This window comes from Chironomus tepperi, unplaced genomic scaffold, assembly GCF_022539635.2.
Source record: "Chironomus tepperi strain 1889 unplaced genomic scaffold, CSIRO-AGI_Ctep_v1 contig_74, whole genome shotgun sequence".
NCBI lineage: Eukaryota > Metazoa > Arthropoda > Insecta > Diptera > Chironomidae > Chironomus > Chironomus tepperi.
Window position 1 is genome coordinate 1,326,032 of NW_027226196.1, and position 23,025 is coordinate 1,349,056.

Genomic DNA, 23,025 nt, shown 5'->3' on the forward strand with positions numbered 1-23,025 from the left:
AATTAATTAATTAAGCGCCATGCCACCGAAAAAAAAAAACGACAAAAAAAAGTTTATCAGAATAGTACAAACAGAATAAATGGTATTTAATTTTCAATTACTGAGGATTAAGATTTTGAATAAATATTTTAATTTCATCTCATCGACTTCGCATAAAGAAGCGAAGCAAGCATGGCACACAATAAAAGTCAAAACCGCCGACTTCTTCTATATACTCCTTACATTATCTCTCATTCTCTCTTGTGTCGCCGAGATTATTGTTCATATATTTACTCTATAAAACCATTAACGGATTGCTTTGCATATTCATAAAGTGCTACTGAGCGGCAGCAACAATCAAAATTGTCAAAGTGAAAGAAATTGAGATGAGAGAGATGAAATAAAGGAAAGCAATTTTAAAATTTTAAAATGGCATCAAGTAAATATAGGTAAATTATTATAACATTAAAGAGCGGTAAGATTAAATTATGAACATTTCAACGACATTTAATTATATTTGCTTTAAAAACATCATTAACGACTAGGTATGGTAGTAAATTTAAATATCAAATGAAGTAAGTGAACGATTCCTACAGCATTCCCGTTGTATGATGATGATGATGATAATTTACAGTACGGAGAATGTCAAACGAGAGATTGGCAAATCAAATAACATAAAACATTGCGAAAGAAGCAAGTGACATTTTTCTTAATCATATTTGCATTCAAATGAAAACGCCGGAAATCTTCAATGAACATCGTCGCATAGCTATTCGTTTTCTAATTTTTTTAGCATCATTTTGTATGAGACATGTACTATTGGTACATTCGGTTTGTTTGGTTTGTAAAAAAATATCATTAATCTTATTGATCATTAAATAACTAAAATTAAATGTCAAATTACTCAATTAAATGTCAATGATTTTTAGGTATTAGTCAGAGTATTAATCTATCAAACAGGTAATTAATCTAAATGATGGAAATGAAAGTTATGTTTGTGATTTACAATTTAGTTTGATCAATATCGATTTGTTTCATTAGTTAACTGAGTTTTTAGTTTGGTTTATAAGTTTCTGGTAGTAGAGATGAAATCTAATTAGGTAAGTCCAACAATTTTTATAATTTTTTAGAGTTTTAAACTGATTTAAACAATTCTTAGGATCAAGAGATTCTCAAACTCATTCTTAGATTACTTATTTTCATAGTACTTTATAGTATACAAAAGTCGATTGAAGTCGACTAGATCTATTCAAATTCACTATCTTAAAGATTTGATTCTATTTAAGATCAGGAATTCATCTTATATCTTAGATCAGAAATCATTTGCCATCTGAAGGATACCATTGATCATAGTTGATCTGTACAACTATCGAAGTAAGCAAATGTTTAAAAAGATACAGGTTCCATAGATTCAAAACATTACATTCAATTTAGTTTTATCTTGAACTCTGTATTATTACCATTTGCTACAAAATCAAGTTTTGAATTGAAATCTTAAGTATAACTCAAATCTTTGCTTGATTTGATAAAATTTAAAGCCTCTACAATTCCTACTTAAGATTCGATAAAGTACACAGTAGGAATGACTTGTATGTTTATACTCACAATAAGCATTTTTCCAGGTGTAACAATCAATGTAAAAATAGCAGCTGAATTTAACTCTTTCATATGTATACACTGTAAGTAGAGCAACCAAAATGTTTTATAATTGTTCACTTCATATCCACACTGGCGGAAGAATGAAACAGAAAATGTAATCAATAAAAATCTTTCAATCATGTGCCGAAAATGAAGAAAAATTAATTCTGTCAATTGGCTAATCAAACGGTAATTGATTGATTGAAGACTTAAATTCATAATTAATTACCTATTGATAAGATAACAAGTCCAAGAAGGTGTATAATTGAAAACAATTATTTCTATTGTTAGTTATGTACCTTATACGGCACTTCGATTCTTTTTCATGATTCGTTAAATGCGTAAATTCGGCAAAATTCTTTTTATTTTTCGACTGCTCAATCGAGATTGCTGTAAAATTTGATACAAAATGAAGGCTTCATTTATTTTTGATTTCATTACAAGGCACATAAAAATTTTCAAGTGGGGAAATAACACAAAAAAGTTTTTTTGGGGAACAAACGTTTCAAATGTTTACCGTTGCTAATTAATCATTAGCGATTGTTCAAGTGCCAATTTCTCTCTTCCCCGAAAAAAAAATACAGCACTCAATCAAATAAAATTTCTCTACCTTTTCATGTATTTTACGCTTGTTTCCCTTATTCAATTAATCATTATTCAGTAACGATGTAACAAGCAGCGGCAGCTTTTTTCCAACCATTTCCGACAATCAATAAGTAGATGAGAAACTTTACTGACATATAAGTGGGAAAAAATGTTACAGTAATGTGCTGCATAATCAGTAGATTTTCCAAGTTGCTTCATCAGCCTAATTAAAGATTAAAATGCCATTCCAAGTGCTGTTTATACCATCATTTAATTGAATTAAATCCTCCCGCTCTCCCCGTTCATCGCAAATGAGCTGGGCAATACACAAGAAAATGAGAATGAAAGAAGAGAAAAAGGAAAATTCATTGCTTGGATATTGCTTAAGTGCCATTAGGGATATATTCTTTTCCTCCATTTTATTATATCCTCTCCTAACCACCCCATTTCAGTCCCATTTAATCTCATTCAATGTTAATCGCTCACATTTTCGGGCGCTGTTTAATGTTGAATGAATAAAGAAAATTATCGCCCATTATGTCATTTCATGAAATTGTTTTCATCCTCTTACTCTTGTGGCATCATTTTTATGTTACGACAATCTGATTAATGGAAATTACTTCCATTTTCCTTCTTGTTGTGTCAAAACTTTCAAATACATCCAAATGAATTCAAGTAATTTGTCTCAAACGAGAAAATAAATTGATATTTTTATTGCCCATTTTGCGATAGATTTGAATTTTGATGTGAACTTTTAAAGTATCCATTTAACTAAGTGCTGTGCCTTGAATAAATTTAAAGAGAACAATAAGAAAGATAACGATCAAATGTGAAAACAAATAAACGAGATGGGTTGGTAGATAAGTAGAGGATTTTTATATTATAACACAGTAAAAAGCTCGTTAGGAGCTTCTATTGAAATAAACAATGAGAACAAGAATATGAGCTATTTAGGAGATGTTATGGGAAATTTTGTTAGAATTTTTATAAAAGTTTTAACCGAAAGTAGAGTTTAAAGTTTGGTTTGATAATCATAATAAGAATCAAGTTTGATATTTCAGAAAATAACATGAAAATTTAGTAGATGAAACCAAGTCTAGGATGAAATGAAGTTTAAAAAGTTATAAACCGAACTAGGTTCTATTCTAGGAAAAAGAACAAACATCAAGAACAACAAAAGTTTCCTGAATATCAGAGCTAGAAGTCAATTCGACTGTCATATAACAAATTAGAAGAGAAGCAGCACTACAATCAGGCTAGGGATGGTTTGGTTTATAACCGACAGTTTCCGAAATAAGCTTGAACAAGAAGAGCAACATAAGGTAAACAAGATTGGATTAAAAACCAAGACCCAACGCAAAGGACAATATTAAGTCAAATAACCAAAGAAAACTAGGGGTAAATTGTCTAAATTGTTCACAAATCCCAAGCTAAAATCATCACAAGGAACAAAACAGCATCAATGTCACATAGAGATGAAAAATTTTTGACATCAAAAATATTGTCACTCATTAGTCATAGTCACAATGATAATGATGATGACGAGATGAAAAACCCCATTACTATTTAGTTTTAATATTTTTCGTTTATTTTATTATGGATACGCATAACGAAAACTTAAGTAGATACAAATTGAAGAAGATTAGTCATCTATATAAGAATATGCTTGTGTTAGAGGCATAATTAATAATACAACGAGATGAGCATAATTAGCGAAGAAAAAGCAAAAATGTTCATTTCTAAACTGAAAATAATTATTAATTATCTCTACCGAAAATGCTTCTGTTGTTCGTTTTTGTTATTTCATTACTGCTGTATATGTTGTCAGATGGAAAAACTTTTTTTTTTATAACACATGTTGGAACGCCCACCTTCCAAAAAAAAGATAAAAACATGAAAACTTTTTTTTTTAATGGAAAAATATTTTCTTCCAGGTTTTTTACTTCCTTGGAATACACATCAATGTACATTTTCTATTACATCCTTAGATTGTCAGTCATCATCACACAAAAGTGTAAATAACGTTCCAATTATCTAGGGCATGATAGATTTAATTTATTTACTCAATAAACTCCAATATCTACTCACTAGAATATGTAGTCGCAATCATCATAAGCAATCTATTTACACTCTTCCATCGACATCCTTTCGTTGTAACGAGCTCCCTAGAATCATTTGAAAAGTATAAAATTAATTCTATCGATTGAAGGGCGGTTGTGTGGATAAATTAGTACGCTCAATTGGATTTTCCTGATGCTAAAATTTTGTTTTTCGAACGAAAAATTAAATTAAATTTTATGTTTATTCACATTCAAAGTGAGATGCGAAGGTAATGAATCGGTAAATAGTAAAATAGCTTATTGCCTATCATTGTCGTTTATATTTTATTGAATTACAAAATTGAATTTAACGCTTAAGTACAATTGATTGACGTAAATCAAATAAAAGCCTTTTTAGTGAAACCACCATTACAAATATAAGCTCTAATGATATGATTGCCATTGACGAAGAATTCAACGTAATAAATTTCCAATCTATGACAATTATATGTTGCGTTTTTTGGATGATATGGATGGATATCCATTGTTTATTAATATAATATAGTCATAAAATCTGGATATATAATTTGACTGCTTCTGATTTTCATTTCCATTTTATTTTTATGATAATATAATATTATGAATACAGCTCATAATGCCGTGCCTCCCAATCATTTATCTTAACCATTTTTTTTGCTTTATTTTGTATAGAATAAGGATGTAGATAATAAAAGGGTGTAAATTCGTTTATTATGCAACATGAAAAAATCTGTTGAACAATTTTCATTCCTCATTCCAATCCAAAAATCCTTTTCTTCATGAAAAATGTATTCTTTTTTTGTTCTGTGGGGATTTCTTTGCTTAAATTTTACAATGATCTGTTTGCTGAAAATCATTGTGAATGGAATATTATATATTTTATGCAGATCAGATAGACGGGTAAGAGGAGATATTCCGAATGTAGATGAGATGTGAATCGCTTTCTTACTCCTTTATAAGAGAAAAATTATCGCTTACAAATTTTCTTCCCTCAAATGCTATATTCACAATTGAATACTCTGATGGTACGTGAATGTGAAAGAGAGGAACATTGCTGTTTAGGGAATGGATACTCTGATTTTTGGAAATGTTTTGAAGAAATTGAAAATTTATTCATTTTAAGGTTATTTTTTTTTCAAATATTAGAATTCGAGATTTTCTGCATTATATCGAAAGAAAATAAGGTTTTCAGAGTCTTAAAACTTAACACCAGATCTCGGAGTAGACTAGAATTTTGAATTGAGTAGAATCGAATTTCTGATGCAAATTCCGATTCGAGCTCTGGTTAGTATGAAGGCTGTCAGAACAGCTTAGCGATCTTTTATACGGCTACTTAATGGTATCCTAGCAAACTCGCTGTTCCGTTTGGATTGCATCCTTTAAGTTGAGCAGTTAAAACCAACATAATTCCTTGATTTTAACCAAATTTCAGCTATTTTAGATTCAAAAATCACAATCTAAAAAACAATATAGATTCTATCCCTGCCAAAATAAGCTAGCTTACATCTCATCCCACGCAAACTTCTGATTCAATGATTTATTCAAATTTCTCTTGTTTCCATCACATAAAAAATATATCTTACATAAAAATGATGTTTTTTTAAGGGTTTGTTAAGACGAATGTGAAAATTTCTCTTTGGAAAATAAAGAAAAATTATTTTACACACATCCTACATTTTCATAATCTTCCCCTTTTATTCAGCTACCGTTCTTGAAAAATTTTCTTGAACAAGCAGAAAATGTTCAAAAAAATAAAAGGATCTTTCAACCATTTTGTGTTGATAAATGTGAATATTTGTAATTTGGCTTGATTGAATTGAATTGAATTTAACGAGACATAAAATCCTCGACAAATAATTTTTCCTCCATTCAATCTATTTTATGGTGGTGTTAAGTGTAAGAAGAAGAAACGAGACGCAAACTTTTCTGTCAAATCAAATTTCTAATGTGATAGAATGAGACAAAAGACAATGAAAATTTATTGACTTTATCGCTTTTTGAGGGTTATCGAAAAAAAGAAAAGAAAATTTGGAATGATATTTTGGGGAGTCATTGAGGCATGTAAATCCTTTAACATGTTTGGCAATTTATATTATTGCTTTAAGGTATTTGAGGATTGATCTCAACATGAACATGATATTTTTACAATTTTTGTTTTTTGATACATAAAACCTTAAAAAGATTGACATTTATTGAGTGCCATGTCCATAACTGCATCTGTAAGATTTCCACACGGAGAAATTTAAGGATTCCCTTAATTCTTTACCTAACTGTTTCTAAAATCAGCTTGATCATTTTATTATTTACATAAAGACGGCATAAATTCTGTCTCCCTCATCTTTTTTTTGTGCTGCTCTCTTGCATGAATTGTTTGTTGTCCCAAGAGGAAGTGCAATTAGCTAATTCAATTTTTCCGATTCTTTTTTTTTTTTTATTTCATTTTATTATAAGTGGCATGAGACCTCTGTTTTTACACGATATTTTTGTACACAGTTTTTAATTAAAACACAAACTTCCACTGTTATCATTTATTTATCATAACAGACTGTATGTAATGTATCTATTAATGTAAAACTACTATCAAATGTCGAAATGTTACCTAATTGTCTCTTCACTCCAATTCGTGTTAATTGATTTTAATTGATTGATAAGATAAGGATATGCTGATGCATAATTAATAAAAATCAACCAATAAATTTAATGGGAATGAAAATTACTTAATGCATATGATAATGAAGCATTGACAGCCACTTAATCTAGCATTTTACTGACTATAGCATTGTTTATAGGTTTGAATTGGTATTGGCATCATTGTGTCCGATTGGCTATTATGGAAAGTCTAAAATACTATGGATATTAATACTCACTACAACTCGATTCCAGGAATGAATTGGAATTACAAAGACCCTGATAATTCATTCCTATTGTGGCAAAATGCGGCAAATTATAGCAGCCACCGTGTCTTTAACGCACAAAAATGGTCAAAATCGATGAACCGTGCCACGGTGTCGTCATCAGCGATTTTCATCTTACTGTTAACTTAAGGTTCTCTAGCAAACATTGGTTCTGGAACCGTGAACAAGACGACATAGCGTGTCACGTTAGTGAGCATGGCGTTAATAAAACGGTTGTCTGCTTCAACCTGTAAGCTCTTTACAATTTTAAACAGTCTTCAAACAGCTATAAATCGTCAAAAATTCGCCTTACCGCATGAAAAGAATTCTTCACTAAATTGGCTTTTTACTTAAATTAACTCATGTGGAAATATTTTTTACAGCATTTTCTTTATGCCAATCAATGCATCAAGTGTGTTAATGCTTATTTGTCAATGAGATTAAAAGTGTATATACACAAAGAGCAGAGCTTGAAAGGAGCGATATAAAAATTCATTCATTTTTGTGCAAAGTGCATTTAATTTTCATAATATATGTGATATTTTGATATTATAAACAACCCCTAATTGAATCCCGTCATAAATAAATTATCGTTCTGAAATGAGGGGTTAATATTTCACCCCTTGTATAGAAAGAGAGATTATCACTATAAGTCATCGTATGAAAAGTAAAAGCAAGAGTACGAGATATATCACTGCAATTAGTATCATTTTCCTTTCGATTAAACATTTTTAGAACCTGTTTGCATTCAATCAAGCATTTTATTGAGAATCCAAATGCAGTTTGCTTTTATTTACATTTAATAGCTTTATATGTATATTTCGAAAAATATGGTCACAATTAAAGCTGATTTCTCTCCCTTTTTGACATTTTTTTTTGGGTTCTTTTTATTTTCTATACCAAAAAAAATTAAACGCCTTGTCGATTAAAAATAATCTTTTTCATGCACTTTTTTTGGCACATATGTTGATAATTGTTGCAATTTTGTAAATTGATTTCCAAAAAATTTAACATAAATTGCATAAAATTTATTGCAATAAAAAATTATTCAAACTGTATTAAAGTTTAAAATTATTAACAGAATTACAATGTTAATCAACGACTTTAAAATGTTATTCCTCTTGATTATTTACACAACATGAAGGGCAATGTTGACAGACAATAATAAAATAATTTTAAAATCAACCCTATGAAAAAATTAAAAATTTGTTAGATAGAAAAATAGCGGCAAGTGTTGATGTTATTATAGTCATAGGGTGATGATTAAACAATCATAATAATAAGAATATAATCCCGAAAACCGATGACACATTTCACTTTTTCCCTAATTTATTGTTATGCATGCTGACTGCTTTTGTATGCATCTTTTTTGATATTTTTATGATTTTTTTTTTGTGTGATGATTTATACTAAGCATTTAGCGAACAATTACCATCAACATCTGTCACACTTTTTCTTGAATTGTCATCATAATTGGTCAAATTAAACAATTATCGATGCGCTTTTTAATATGGTTACTGCTAGGTTATTGTGTGACAAATTCAGTTCTGTACACAGAAACAGTCTGAAGTTGCTGGTTGTTGAGTCAAAAAAGGTCAAAATTTTTCATGGTTTCTGGGAAAATTTCAATTAGTTTTTGTCAAATTTTTGTTTTTGTTTACTCAAATTATGAGTTATCGTTAATTTAAATTGCCAGGATCTGATGACATTACGATAATATGATGTCTTATCTTACGCATTAGTAACTTAATTATCAAAGTTGAGTTTGTTCGAGCTCACAATTGTCACCTTGTTCTGTTCTTGAGTCAACGCTATTTTCCCGGCACGGATGTCTTGACTTCACAATACCAAACAGCCAGCATTACTGCAACTTAAAATCCTTGAACTCTCAAAATTGCCACTTTAAATTTAACATCCAAGCAACATAATAAGTAAGAGTTAATTATCATCATTTTCTAATCCTGTAACTTATTGTCTTAATTTCATTCAAATTACCAATAATAATTACTCTCATCCCAATCAACCCCAAAAAATTCTATATACATAAATGTGATCACCACACAAAATTATGTTGTTATTATAATCGAAATAAATGATTTATTTTTGTTGCCGTGCTAATAAACTCTCGATATTAAATACTAATCACCTTGTCGATGTCAATTATAATTGATTACTCACTCAGTTTAATTTTAATTGATTACAAAGTTTTTTTTTTTGTCACGAGCAATTACAAGAAGCTTGATTTTCGGTGTATGATAAGAATATTTATATTTATAGGTATCGTAAAGAATATATTTATGTTTTGACTTGATTTTTGATATGTGCTCAAGATAATTTGTGGAACATTTTACAAATAAAATGTAAAGCATTCAGGAAAAGTACTTGAAAAAAAAAGAATTTCGTTATCAGATCAATTACGGTAGCAATATAACGTTTCTTCATTCACGTGAAATTTGCTGTTGAAGTTTGCTCTTTAAAAAAATAAAGTCTTATCGTAAATACAGAAAATAAACAAATAAAAGGCTTCTGTGTCTGATTATGACTAAGTCAGTTGCTACTAGATGAACCTAATTATTTTATTGCATACTTGATAATTCTCTAATTGATCAATTGAACACTTGGAATGAACACGATATTTTTGTTTTAAAGTAATTAATGACAGACGTACAAGCTGCTTATTTCCTGATAAGCGGGAATTTTATTGTGAAAAAGAAAATAAAGTCTGCTTAACTGCGTGTGCCGCGGTCGAAATTGTTTCAAAATGTTCAAAATTCATCATATTGTAAACTAATTGCTAAATATCTGTCGAAGGTAGCATTAACTTTAGAATTTGTATGAATCCTAACCCTAAAATTCACCCAAATCCATAAAATATAAACATTAGATTAGGAATCGCGTATAGCGACACAATCGCGACTATGTGCTGTTCCAACACCAAATTTCACATCAAAATTTTCACCCCCTGCAGCAAAATGTTTACCAGACACTGGAATATAAAATCGACACATTAAAAAGTCTAATTATTTTTAAATTTTGATTTATGATCCCTAAAAAAGCGTATCCACTCAATAATAATCAATCAATGTATCATGTTATCACTGAAAAATTTATACATATACATATTATTTCGATACTATTAAAGCCCTTAATGACAGTTTTGGGATTGAGTGGGTCGAAGAAATGTTTCAAATTTATAATTAATTGCTTTTCGATAAGATCATTAATGCTGATTTCAATTGTGTAATTGACTTAATTTCGTTTGGCACTCAATTGCTCATATAAGTGCTTACGCAAAGCAATTTCTGTTGATTAACGAGCTAATGCCGACTAATTGATTGCCAACGTGTGAAAAATCAGTAACACAATGAGTACACGTGAAATTAATTTTCACAAACACACACACACAACCAAATATCCAAAGCAGAAGCACACAAAAAAATCGATGTTGATGATGATAATAGGAAGTTGAATGTAGCTGAATGGACTTCATTTGTGGAGAAATGAACGAGATGATGATGAAAATATAGAAAAAGATTTTTATTATCTTTTATGTTCACAGACAATCGTTTAAACTAAATTATGGAATTATATTCTGTAAGACTTCCAGTCTACCCAATAAGCCACGCCTATTATTCACGCATACACAAACTACAATGGAGCAAAAGTTTTTATACCGGATGGAAAATCACGAAAAAGATGAATATGATGAAGGAGATATTCTTCCTTGATGAAAAAAGAATATCATTCTATTTGTACAATAATTCAGTCTCATTATGAAGCGATAAAAATTTAATCAAAAACACTCTTGGAATGAATTTTTGAAACAACATCAGCACAATGAGCTATTATGTTCTGTAATAACGAGGTTTAATTCAGTTGCTCTTTGATTGTGTTGCGCTTTGTATGTGTTGATGTTAAAGTTGTAGCGTAACAGAACCAGATAAATTAAAATAGAGCGATCATTCATACAGGCGACGTCGTTGCGTTCGGATGTGAAAAAAATAAAACAAAATTTTGTGACAAAAATAATAAAAAAAAAAATCTTTGTGTGAAAAGTTGATAAACAAAAACATTTAAGAAGAAGATGAAAAGTGAAGATTTAGGGGATATACCAGAAAATATTATTTATAGAAAAAATATTGAATCAAAAGATAAGAAAGCAATGAAGAGTTCATTTTTAATTGAATCGTTGTTATCAAACAAATGTTCTAAAAATAATAATTTTGAGGATGATAATTGCGTCAGTGATTCAAATTCGTGCAATTCCTCGATTTGCTCAAGTCCACCGATAAGTCCAGGATGTGAAAATTTAGAAAATAATAGCAATGCATCATACAATATGAAAAATATTAGTCCATCACAGCATTTATTTCCAAATATGCCACCGTTCATGAATTTCCCGCATCATTATCCAAATATGGAAATGTTTTATCATCCACGGCAATTTTACTATGACGGATACGATTTTAATAGTGAGTTTTAAATATGAAAATATTAAACAAATTTTTTAAATGGTAATTATTTTATAGCAGGACATCATGGGCTATTCGGTAAAACAAGGAGGCCTCGCACGGCATTTACAGTAAGTATTCATATTTTTCTTTAAAAATTGGTAATGAAATTTGAGTTTTGACTTGGTGGAAAACTTCAATTTAATTTGAATTATTTTGGATATTTGACAAATAACAATTAAATTCATTTAATTAATTGAACTCGCTTAAAAGTAGTTTCCGTAAAAGTTCTTGAAAATCTAATTCTTAGATTTAAACCGACTTAAAATGTCAAAATCCTACCGAATCCAAAGAAATTGATAAAAATCCAGAACTTTGCCTTTTAACTCAAATCAATTTAATAATTGATCAAAAACGATATCAACAATTTATTAACGATTATCATTATCAAAATTATTTCTTTACAGTCACAACAACTTTTAGAGCTGGAAAAGCAATTCAAACAGAACAAATATTTATCACGTCCTAAAAGATATGAGGTTGCAAGCAATTTACTGCTAACTGAAACTCAGGTATTCTATTTATTTTGACTATTTTACTATTTTTTATGATCTATATCACTCGAGCCTTACGACATACATAAACACACACGTTGAGATAAATAGAAAGTCAGGAGGAAAAGGAGAAGAAAAATGAGATAAGAAAGATAAATATTTTTCATCACGTCATGTCTTTTTCATGTATCATGATTATGACAAATAGCAAATCACATTTTTCAAGCATAAAATGTCCTTTATCCTGATTTTGTGGTTACACAAGTGCTCAGCATAAAAAAAAAACTTTCTTGTTGATTTTTCCCCTTCAAATATTTTTCTTATTTACTTACCAAGGGATTTAAGATTTTACTACAAATATTCTTTTACTAATCCTTCTTATTTTTCTTCATATTAGGTTAAAATTTGGTTCCAAAACAGACGAATGAAGTTCAAAAGGTCGAAACGACCACAAAAGGATTCAGCAAAGAGTTCAAATAAATCAAAAGATCTAAATTCATCATCAACCAGTTCAAAAAATGATCTCGATAGCTTTAAAGCAGTTCCACTTAACATTCATCCACCACATCCATTTAGTCATAGTCATCCATTTGTTCCTGGTTTAGCATGAAATAAATAATTATTAGATTAGATTTTAAGACATGATTGTAAAATATTTTAGGAATAAAATGAGATTAATTTTTACTTATTTGAAAATTTGAATGTTTTACTTGTAAATTGATGGATTTTCAGGTTATCAACTGAATTTTCAGGTTATCAACAAGATTTTCAGTTTTCCCTAAACAATTTTCACAACAAGAAATCACAATTTTTCACAAAACTTCAACAAAAAAATCACAAAAACGTATTTAATCCATAAGATTTATCGCATTCTAATGGTAATATAATTTTCCGATCTAGAACAGAAGAAAAATTTCACTAGCAATGAAAAATTTTCAACCATTATTCAACGTCAATAATTTTCTCCATTTTTACTCTTCCATAATTTCTTCATGCATGAATGAGGAAAAAAATTTCCACAGAAAGGAAAACGCAAAGAAAATGAAAAATATCATTCGCATTGGAATTGGAAGTGAGAATGTGTGAGTATATATTCCAGTCAGTCTACACAACATGACCACGCCCACCGAAAGTCAACTCAATGGAGCAAGATTTTATCGAATGGAATGGAATACACAGCAGAAGCAATAAAAGAAGTAAAAACGAGATGAACAAAAAAAAAAAGAAAATTTCCCTCAAAACTCATTCTATTTGTATAATATTTCAGTCTCATTATGAAGCGATAAAAATTTAATCAAAAACACTCTTGGAATGAATTTTGAAACAACATCAGCACAACGAGCTATTATATTTTGTAATGACGAGGTTTAGTTCAGTTGCTCTTTGATTGTGTTGCGCTTATGTTAATATTCGTTACCACTTGAAAAAAATTCAAGTTGAGAAGAAAGGAACACAAAAAAAAATAAAAAAATTTTATACAGCAGACAACGCACATTCATTGAAGTGACTCTGCTCGGGACAGTCGTAAAACGAAATAATATCGGAAGTAATATTTAGTCGATGTTCTTTTATCTATGGACACTTCATAATTTTTAGTGCTTAACACTGACCTATAGTAACATTCACAGAAGCAAAAAAAAATCAGTTCTTGTGTGTGAAAAATAAAGACAAGACTTCATTTGCATAATCGGTCTATCCTTATTTCATGAATTCTATGCAAATTTTATTAATCATAATAAAAATGATTTTTATGTTGTAATATGTTGTAATGAAAAGCTACAATTGGAGTGAATCATAAGGCAATTTGCAAAAAACAACAGAACAAGTAGCATTAAGTGATAAAATTTATGTAAATGCAGTGATTTGTGGAATATAAATAAATTTGCAAACAATAATGTCACATTTATCGCCAATTAATCAACGTTCGTCATCGCCTGGATCATCAAATGATGATCAAGATCATTCAACACCCCCTCCACTATCAATACCGCCCGAAATACGAATTTTTCAACAAGAAAATGGAAGTGATAAAGGATTAATTAATCATAATAATAATAACAACAATCATGACTTACATCAAACGCCGACGCCAAATAGCAAAAAGTCATTTTGTATTGATGCTTTACTAGCTAAAAGTAGAAATGATGAGAATGGAGAAAATGAATCGGATGTACATAAAAGGATACATAATAATTTTATTAATAATAATTATAAGGATAATGTGATTTCAAGAGATCTCAATAGCAGTCCTGATGACAATTTGTCTAGGTACAGATCACAATTTTTGTGTATTTTAGTGAATTTGGTTATTTAAATTTTGAATTTGGAAACTTAGAATTCAATGAAAGTTTAATCATTTTTGTGATTGTTTGTAAGATTTAAAGCTTTTAATACAGAAACCTTAATAGATAATTGAAATGTTTACGTTTAAAACGTAAATCCGATAGGGAATAGCAATCTTTTTATTCTTCTGTTACAAATTTTACCATCGACTCCAAAAATAACAAGAGCCAGTCTTGTTCCAATTAATCAAATTTATATTATCTATCCCCAGATCAGACTCACCAATATCATCGACAAGATCGAGCCCGCCAATCAGTCCAGGATGTGAAGACCAAAATTTATCGGAAGGTTTTGCATCAGAAGAATCATTTAAACGTCCAATTCCGCCTGAGATGCGTCAACAAGCATTCCCTCCTCAATTCTATAATATGTATCAACCACAATTGCTGTTACCCAATAATTCAGCATTTCATCGTCCTGATGGCAGTGGGAAGATTCCCGTAAGTTACTGTGTAAATCAAAAATCGAATTTTCCATTTTAAAAAAAAGACAAAAAAATATCTGAAATATCACTTTTTACACTTCATTAGATCCCCGGTTTCGTTCCCCATTTATCAAATCTTGAGCTAATACGACAAGCAGGGATTTTCTATCCTCGAATTACGGATTTAACTGGTAAGTACAATGCATTCAATTTATAAATATAAAGCGAAAATTTAAATATTTATCATATTGATTTCTAATTGCATAGACATACAATATCGCTTTCGAAATACTTTCAATCAACATTCAATTACACATACCATCATTTGTGATGATAATATCGATTACGAATTGAATTATTTGCATATTTTCATTTCCATACATGATTGAAATTGTTGGATAAATTTTATTCATGCTGATGAAATGTTTTTTCTGCTTTTATTTCTCTGCTTGCCAATCCTTTTTTCAATCATCACAGAAATATTCCCCACCAAAAATATCTTTCTGTGCGGAGATGATGATTCATCAATGATAAATGCTTAATTTAAAATGAATAAAATTTGCTATAAAAATAATCTAATCGCATAGAAAATTCTTTACAATGAGCAATAAAATAACAAATATAAATCAGATTTCGTCGGTAAGGATCAATGGTTTGGGTTGGAGTCTTTAAGTTTTGAATGAAAATTTGATGTTTTGGGTGACTTAGGGGTTTTGTAATGTTTTTTGGATTTGCTAACAAATCAATTGAAGTTTATGATGTAAATAAATTCTAAAGACGCAGAGTTCGAAGTCAATTCGAATTTTGGATGAAAAAGTCGACTTCGAGCTTTGCTAAAGAGACTTTTGAATTAATGTTTTTCAAACTTTAATTAACGACCAACTCGCGACTCATTTTATATTACCAAACCTAATTTACCCTAGAATCTCAAACTACTAAGCACCCAAACACTTTCATAATTAAGCCATTCATCTTTTCAACAATAAAAAATAAAGTTTCAATTGCATTTTATTTTGTGACAACTTTATTGCCGTTGTTTGCACTCATAAATTTTAAAAATTGGCATTTTTTCCAATCACTTATTTATGTGAGCACAGCATAATAGTTAGAAATTAAATCTAATTTCTCTAAGTATATATCCACTGTGCACATATGCGAAATGAATGTTAAATGATGACAGCGATTATGGCGCAAACTCTTCTTATTATTCTTCTCTATTTTTCCATTGATTAATTTGACAAATAAAAAAATTTTTTCTACACTCTTACGATCCTGATCTCGATGTTTATTTACTACATCTGTTTCATCTAATTGTTTGTAAAGCATTTAATGAAAAATAGTTTTCGTATTATGTAAAGAGGGGGAGGGAAAATAGGAAGGGACGGGAAGTATTGCTCAATTCGATGATTGCATGGTGTCTGAGGTTTTTTGTATTTATTATGCTTATATTTTATTATTTGTTAGGGGTTGTTAGGCCTTTTTTCTGTGCAAAAAAATAAAAAGAATTTTTCTTATGTTTACTTTTTGACGGGTGATGTTTTATGGGTTTCAAGGATTATAATCAACGATTAATTAGCACCCTATGAAATTTTATTTTCTATTCTTCTTCCTCACACTCTTTACTCTTTGTTAAATGATGATACACTTGTCATTGTTACTGCTATTTAGAAGAAAACAAGACAAGTTGATGTAAAGTTGGAAATGATTTGAGAAAGCGCATGTTTTTGATGTCTATCAGTCATTGAGGTTAGGAGAGTTAGAATCTGGGTGTTAACATCCTGTATATTAATAGTAAGAGTTAGCAGGAGTCGATTAAGTCACCTATTTGAACTTTCGGAGACCGGATTCCCAAAGTTCTACCAAAAATTTTAGAAATTGATTTAAAACTTTGGAATCCTAGGTTCAGTATTAATATAACCTCTCGCTCCAATTAGAACTCAGTTATAATGCATCCAGGTCCGTTTCATAAAAGCCCCTAATGAAGTTCAAAATTGCGTCAAGTCTACTTCATCCAGATCGAGTTCAAACTCCTCTAAATCAAGTTTAAATCATACTTTCAGTAACTCTTTTAACATATACAACCACAATATAAGACAATGTGAAGCAATATTCCTAAAATCCCTTTAAAAACCACCCTAAAATCCAAAAGGAGAGGGAGTAATGTCATTAAAATTCATAACAATTCTATGTTGATAATAAATTTCCATAATTAAAAAAAAATTCTTAAATCCATCAACAGGAAAAATCATTGAAGCTAATTTGTGATTCAATATTGATTTTATAAAAGACAGTTAAGCTTGTGCAAACAACAAAAAGAGAAAAAAAGGAGAATTTTTATTTCAAAATGACTTCATTCCGAAACATTTTTACCCATCAGTAGATTCACTCGGGTATCAAATCAAATTATAAAAACCTCCCCACTTACTTTGTCCCAATTAGCAGTCATTTAGGATCATTTAGAAAATGGTTTGAATGTGAAAAGAAAAAACAAATTAAATTTGACTTGAATTACAATTTCCTGTTCTCATTTTCCTCAATTCCTCCTCATCATTGCTATATATACATACAGTTCTATGCGCATTAAAATGAATTAAAAGCTGCTGCTGCTTCTGCTATCACCACATACATATTATACTCCATCCAGAGAGGAAAAATGGTGATGAAAAGAAGTCCCATGTGGAAAAAAAAGTTTGTGATTAAAAAGCTGTGGGTGAGTGAGATGGAAAGAGAGAAAAAAAAGTTGATGAAAAGATAAATTAAGTTTAATTAACGTAGATTACACATTTTCCATACATCCACTTTTTTTTTCGTTCTTCCCTTTTATTTCCACCCAGTTGAACTGAAATTCCATGTGGAATGAGTGAGGAAAAAAAAAGTTTTTTATTTTGTCATGAAAAGCATTAAATGGTAAGGCAATCAAGAGAAATATATATCTCTGTGTTGTCGTAAACATCTCCCATTCTCGTAACGTCAGAGTGTTTTTCAACCATACTTGACATATAATTGCATTAGAGTGAGGGAAAAACCATTTTCTACTGTCTTTTTACTCTATGTTTGCTATTATTTCCTTTAAAATCCATTGCATTATTCTTTACGATCTTTCTACAAGAACTAATGATGAGGGTTTTTCTTTCTTCTGTGCTGTCTTTTTAATGGGATGTGTTATATTGTCTGCATTTCGTCTGTATATTGAGATTGGTTTAATGGATTTTTTGGGTGTATTTAACTTACGTTCAATATCGATATTGGGTAGTGATGTTGAATATATCTAGGAGGCTTTATCTAAAATCAGTGCCTCTGTGGAGTAATCGGTAGGAATTTGGGTCAAATTTAGTGAGGTAACTCAAAGGTGGTCAGTTCAATTCCTAGACATTTCCAAATTTAATTCAGAAGTTTAACCTGGCAATGAGCTTCTTGCCTTCAATTAGTAGGCTGTACTGAAGATCTCGAGAGGCTCTCTTTGATTGTTAGGGTTAGATACTTCATCTGTTTAACATCATATCAAGGCGAAAGTGTTGCTCCTGGGCAAATTTAGATCAATAAAACGTGTGTACAACATGAAGCTTAGCCAGAAAAATCGATACGAGAACCTAAAATAAGTGAACCAGCTCGTTAATAGAACCTAAATTTGTATGACATTTATTCTAATTCAAACAATCTCAAATATAGTTCGGATACCATATTAAATGCGTTCAAAACACCACTCAACCCCAATTGACAAAACAAACTTTTTCCTTACGACTATTTAAAGATGAAAATTTTTCCGACATGTTTCCTTCCTATTAGTAAATGAAATGAAATGAAAATGGGGATAAATAGAAAATTTAATGGGCGTTTCGAATGACATGATAGTTGCTTAGGGAAATTTTAAATGCCTCATTTAATAATTTTGGCCATAAAGTGTATTACGAAAAAAAAAGAAAAAAATAATCTCCATAAAAAATATTTAAATGGATTTAATAAATCATAAAGAAGAAATTTTTCATTTTGTCTTTAAACGTAGCGGAAAAACAACAATATAAATCGTTTGTAAATCTACAACTTTCTCATAAAGCGAGTAAGAAAATGGTCGCTAGGATAAAATTTTATCCAAAGATTTATGCTCTTGTTTTTTTCGCTCGATGGATTCAAAATGGCAAATCAACTTGTGTCTTGTGTATGTACATGAATCTCATGATTGAGACCAAAAAGAGAAGAAGAAAATGTTTTATTGGGAACAGAAAGGCTGAGGAAATATAAAAAAATAATATAAAGTTTGTAGCATATAGAAAAATGAATCATAAAAAATAATTACGCTAATGGACATAGTAAAAGTCATCTAATAAATTGTCTTTTTTACTCGCCAACCGCATCATCAAGAGATAATAATTTCGTATCATTGTTTTGTACATAAAATACATAAAAATCGTTCCTAAATCAAAATTAAGTACATCATTTGCTGGATGAAATAAAAATATCTCGTTAAATTTTTTCGAGAATGAATAAAACAGCATAGAGAGTTTTTTTGCCAGGGTCGAAAAGCTCTTTGGTAAATAAAAAGGCATAACACAAATGGCAACATAAAATTTATATGTGCAGAAAATAGGCAATTTCTACCTATCTTTATGTACATTACATATAACATCATTGATATTGGAAGGAGCACAAAAGAAATAACAATAAATGTTATGGAAATCGTTTGTTCATTATTTACTTGATTTTTCTTCGTCTTCTTGCTCTTTTTTTTGTGCAGAAAGAAGCACATTGGAAAAAAAAGTTTTATTTCCACTGGTAATTCAAATGTCTCTGAAACTTTTTTTGTTTCTTAAACAATGAGTCACATATTTTTAGATCAATGGACGGATAAACGCATTAAAAGTTTTACTAAATTGAATTTGGATTGAATTATTTAGTATTTAATTGTCCAAATTTCGATTGCTTTGTTAAAACGTCCACAACTTAGTCCGTCGAGTAGGATTCGAACCAACACCTTCTTAATTACATGCCCATTGCTATTAGCTACTGAGCTACCGGGAACTGATATAGATTGTGGCCTAATGTTCAATCAAACTTTCTTTCTCTAAACAATTCTTCTTGGGCAGCTCTTATGCTTTTATCGTTGTATTGGATCAAGACACAAAATCTAACAGATATGAACAAGATGAGATGAGCAATGGAAGACTGATTTAGTCAATATTTCGCCATTTTAACCGGCATTTCTGTATGAAAATTTACTTTTAAGAATTGTAAATTAGATATTTCAACATCTTTTAAACTAAATCTTGAACAGACTCGAAGCAAGCTCTAAAATATGCTCACAAAATTGAACATTCTCAACTATATTGATTGAGTCTACTCATAATCACGCTCATTTAGGCGAGTATGCTCATTGTCTATTGAAAAATATATCCAAACTAAAAATGCGTCACCATTCTTGAGTGAGAATACCAACCATACTAATTGTTCACAAACATAGTTCATTTTTTGGCTATTTGTGTATTAAAACAAATTATCCTTACGAACAAAACACAAAAAGAAGAGAGAAAGAAGGAAGATGATTTGAAATCATTTGCTGTCGACTCACGAACAAAAATTTAATGCAACGATTATTTGTCTATATTCGTACTGCTTATTGGATTAAAAGCCATTTGAAAAATAAAACGAGTAAGAAAGCAAACAATAGAGTGGAATAGATTCATCATTATTTACTATTCAATATTATATTTTGTACGGAGAAGTAAAGTTCTTAATGATGCAATCAAAATATATTCGGTATTTACTTTTATCCTAAAATTTAAGAACTAACAGAATTAAAAACTTTATTATTATTATTTTAGTGGGAATCTATGAGCTAGTTATGTGTACAAGTAAAATACACTTAAGCACGTCGAGCGCGTCAAGTGTCTCAAAAATAATAAAAATAATATGAAAATCGATAAATTGTAATAAACCGACAGTGATTATTAAACGTCGTCAACGAAGACCAATGACCGTCATGCTCAAATAATTTTATACGAAAATGCTTTTAAAAATCACTTAAAAATCGGTTTTCGTTTATTTAAATAAATCTTGTGTAAATGAAAATCGTCGTTGAATGTTGATTAAAAGTCGGCTGCTTACTGTTGTTGCTGTTAATCTCTTATGTTAAATGAAATTTATACAAGCTTCTTAATTTTCATTTCATGTTGCTTCTTCAGGTCAACACGGTCTATTTGGTAAGACAAGGAGACCTCGTACTGCTTTTACAGTGAGTATTACTTTCTTTCTATTTTTATTTCATCACAAAATTGTTGATAATGTCCAAAATAAATGTTTTAGTACGCACAGCTGAATATTTATTTGGGCATTATTGATTATTGAGTTAAGCGCGGGTGTATTGGTGGGGATTGAGAGGGTCAAATTCCATTGTATCTATAGCTCATTATTTTGTAGGAATCTGAGGCAGATTCCCGCTTTTAAAATGCAAATATCTTAATCTTTGCAAAGAATGTAGTCGATACGACTAGTTTATATCCTCTACCAAGACATTATGCCTCCTTACATGGAATCTGAACCTCTAAATACACCCTATACTTAACCAACTGATCTACAATAATTCACTAACGATTATCATTATCAAATTTATATCTTTACAGTCACAACAACTTCTAGAGCTGGAAAAGCAATTCAAACAGAACAAATATTTATCACGTCCTAAAAGATATGAGGTTGCAAGCAATTTACTGCTAACTGAAACTCAGGTATTCTATTTATTTTGACTATTTTACTATTTTTTATGATCTATATCACTCTCGAGTGAGCCTTACGACATACATAAACACACACGTAGTGATAAATAGAAAGTCAGGAGGAAAAGGAGAAGAAAAATGAGATAAGAAAGATAAATATTTTTCATCACGTCATGTCTTTTTTCATGTATCATGATTATGACAAATAGCAAATCACATTTTTCAAGCATAAAATGTCCTTTATCCTGATTTTGTGGTTACACAAGTGCTCAGCACGAAAAAAACTTTCTTGTTGATTTTTCCTTCCTTTTTACCATAAAATATAATGTGTCTTTCTACTTAAAGTAAAAAGAAAGTTCTGCTAAAATATTTACATGAAATTTTCTCTGTTTTTCTACCCCATTCTATATTAGGTGAAGATTTGGTTCCAAAATAGGTAAGATTAAGCCACAATAATGTAATTCGTCCATTCCACTAATTAATCTTTATTAATTTTATTCATAAATTAGGAGAATGAAATGGAAGAGATCAAGGAAAGCACAGCAGGAATCGAAAAACAAAGACGGTAGCAATAGCGACGAGAAAAGTCCACGTGAGCGTTCCTCATCATCATCCCAAAATCAATCATCCTCAAGAAACGGAACGAACGAGAAAGTCATGACAAATTTAACGAATAGCAACTTCCACTTTCCAAAAAATATTGATCCTCATTTATCACAGCATTCATTATTGCCGACAGCACATCCAAGACTTAATCTCACAAACAAAGAAGTCATGCAGAACGGTATTGATGAAAGTTATTCAAGCAATCTTATCAGTCGAGTGCAACCAAATGTGTTTAGTAATGATGGAGATGATATGATTTGGAGAGTAGTTTAAGCAATTAAATGATTTCATTTTGTATATATAGAAATAAAAGCTAGTCAATAAACTAAGGACTCTCTAAAATAATTTTCTTTAGATTTGCAACTTTTAGGATTGCTCAAAATGCTCTTGTCTAATGAACCAATGGATCAATTCCTATAAGAACTCATTGTATCTTATAAAGATCCAGAAAGTTGCAAGACTATTGAATATACGTGTAAAATTGAAATTATCGATGAATAAAAAATAAATATTTAAATGATAACTGCCTGTTTCATTTCAAACACTACGAAGAATATGTAGATTGACTTACCAATGATCATCTGTAACTTGAATAGCCAAATTTGAGCTTATTGAATTTGAAACTGGATCTTGAAAATTCTTGATTTTATTTCACATATCAAAACTTCTTTTTCATAGCATTTATTATTTGAACATAAAAAATGGTCTCACCGCAACATTCAGTAACATAAAGCTCTTAAATTAAGAGAAAATTTAATAATTCAAA

At 30.0% G+C, this 23,025-nt stretch overlaps 2 protein-coding genes across 3 annotated transcripts; both read left to right on the plus strand.

The window, feature by feature from the left end:
• Positions 1-11,112: 11,112 nt before the first annotated feature.
• On the plus strand, positions 11,113-12,875 carry LOC139085610 (homeobox protein Hox-C4a-like). The gene is made up of 4 exons (XM_070633697.1): positions 11,113-11,646; positions 11,704-11,756; positions 12,093-12,197; positions 12,577-12,875. The coding sequence occupies exons 1-4, from the start codon at positions 11,259-11,261 to the stop codon at positions 12,787-12,789; spliced, it is 759 nt and encodes a 252-aa protein (XP_070489798.1). The 5' UTR covers positions 11,113-11,258; the 3' UTR covers positions 12,790-12,875.
• Positions 12,876-13,578: 703 nt separating this feature from the next.
• On the plus strand, positions 13,579-22,782 carry LOC139085609 (uncharacterized). 2 transcript variants are annotated; one of them, XM_070633695.1, is made up of 7 exons: positions 13,579-14,447; positions 14,734-14,974; positions 15,053-15,137; positions 21,123-21,172; positions 21,561-21,665; positions 22,067-22,089; positions 22,163-22,782. In XM_070633695.1, exons 1-7 carry the CDS (start codon positions 14,074-14,076, stop codon positions 22,530-22,532), a joined length of 1,248 nt encoding a protein of 415 aa, XP_070489796.1. In that variant the 5' UTR covers positions 13,579-14,073; the 3' UTR covers positions 22,533-22,782. The 2 variants fall into 2 exon arrangements, with proteins under 2 accessions (XP_070489796.1, XP_070489797.1); XM_070633696.1 differs by having other exon boundaries at positions 14,734-14,962.
• Positions 22,783-23,025: the final 243 nt, after the last annotated feature.

Bases quoted from the DNA above. Each gene is read 5' to 3' on its own strand.
- LOC139085609 (XM_070633695.1), top strand. From the start codon at position 14,074: ATGTCACATTTATCGCCAATTAATCAACGTTCGTCATCGCCTGGATCA. The intron at 21,173-21,560 runs GTGAGTATTACT...ATATCTTTACAG, and splicing joins GACCTCGTACTGCTTTTACA to TCACAACAACTTCTAGAGCT. The intron at 21,666-22,066 runs GTATTCTATTTA...ATTCTATATTAG, and splicing joins TACTGCTAACTGAAACTCAG to GTGAAGATTTGGTTCCAAAA.
- LOC139085610 (XM_070633697.1), top strand. From the start codon at position 11,259: ATGAAAAGTGAAGATTTAGGGGATATACCAGAAAATATTATTTATAGA. The intron at 11,757-12,092 runs GTAAGTATTCAT...ATTTCTTTACAG, and splicing joins GGCCTCGCACGGCATTTACA to TCACAACAACTTTTAGAGCT. The intron at 12,198-12,576 runs GTATTCTATTTA...TCTTCATATTAG, and splicing joins TACTGCTAACTGAAACTCAG to GTTAAAATTTGGTTCCAAAA.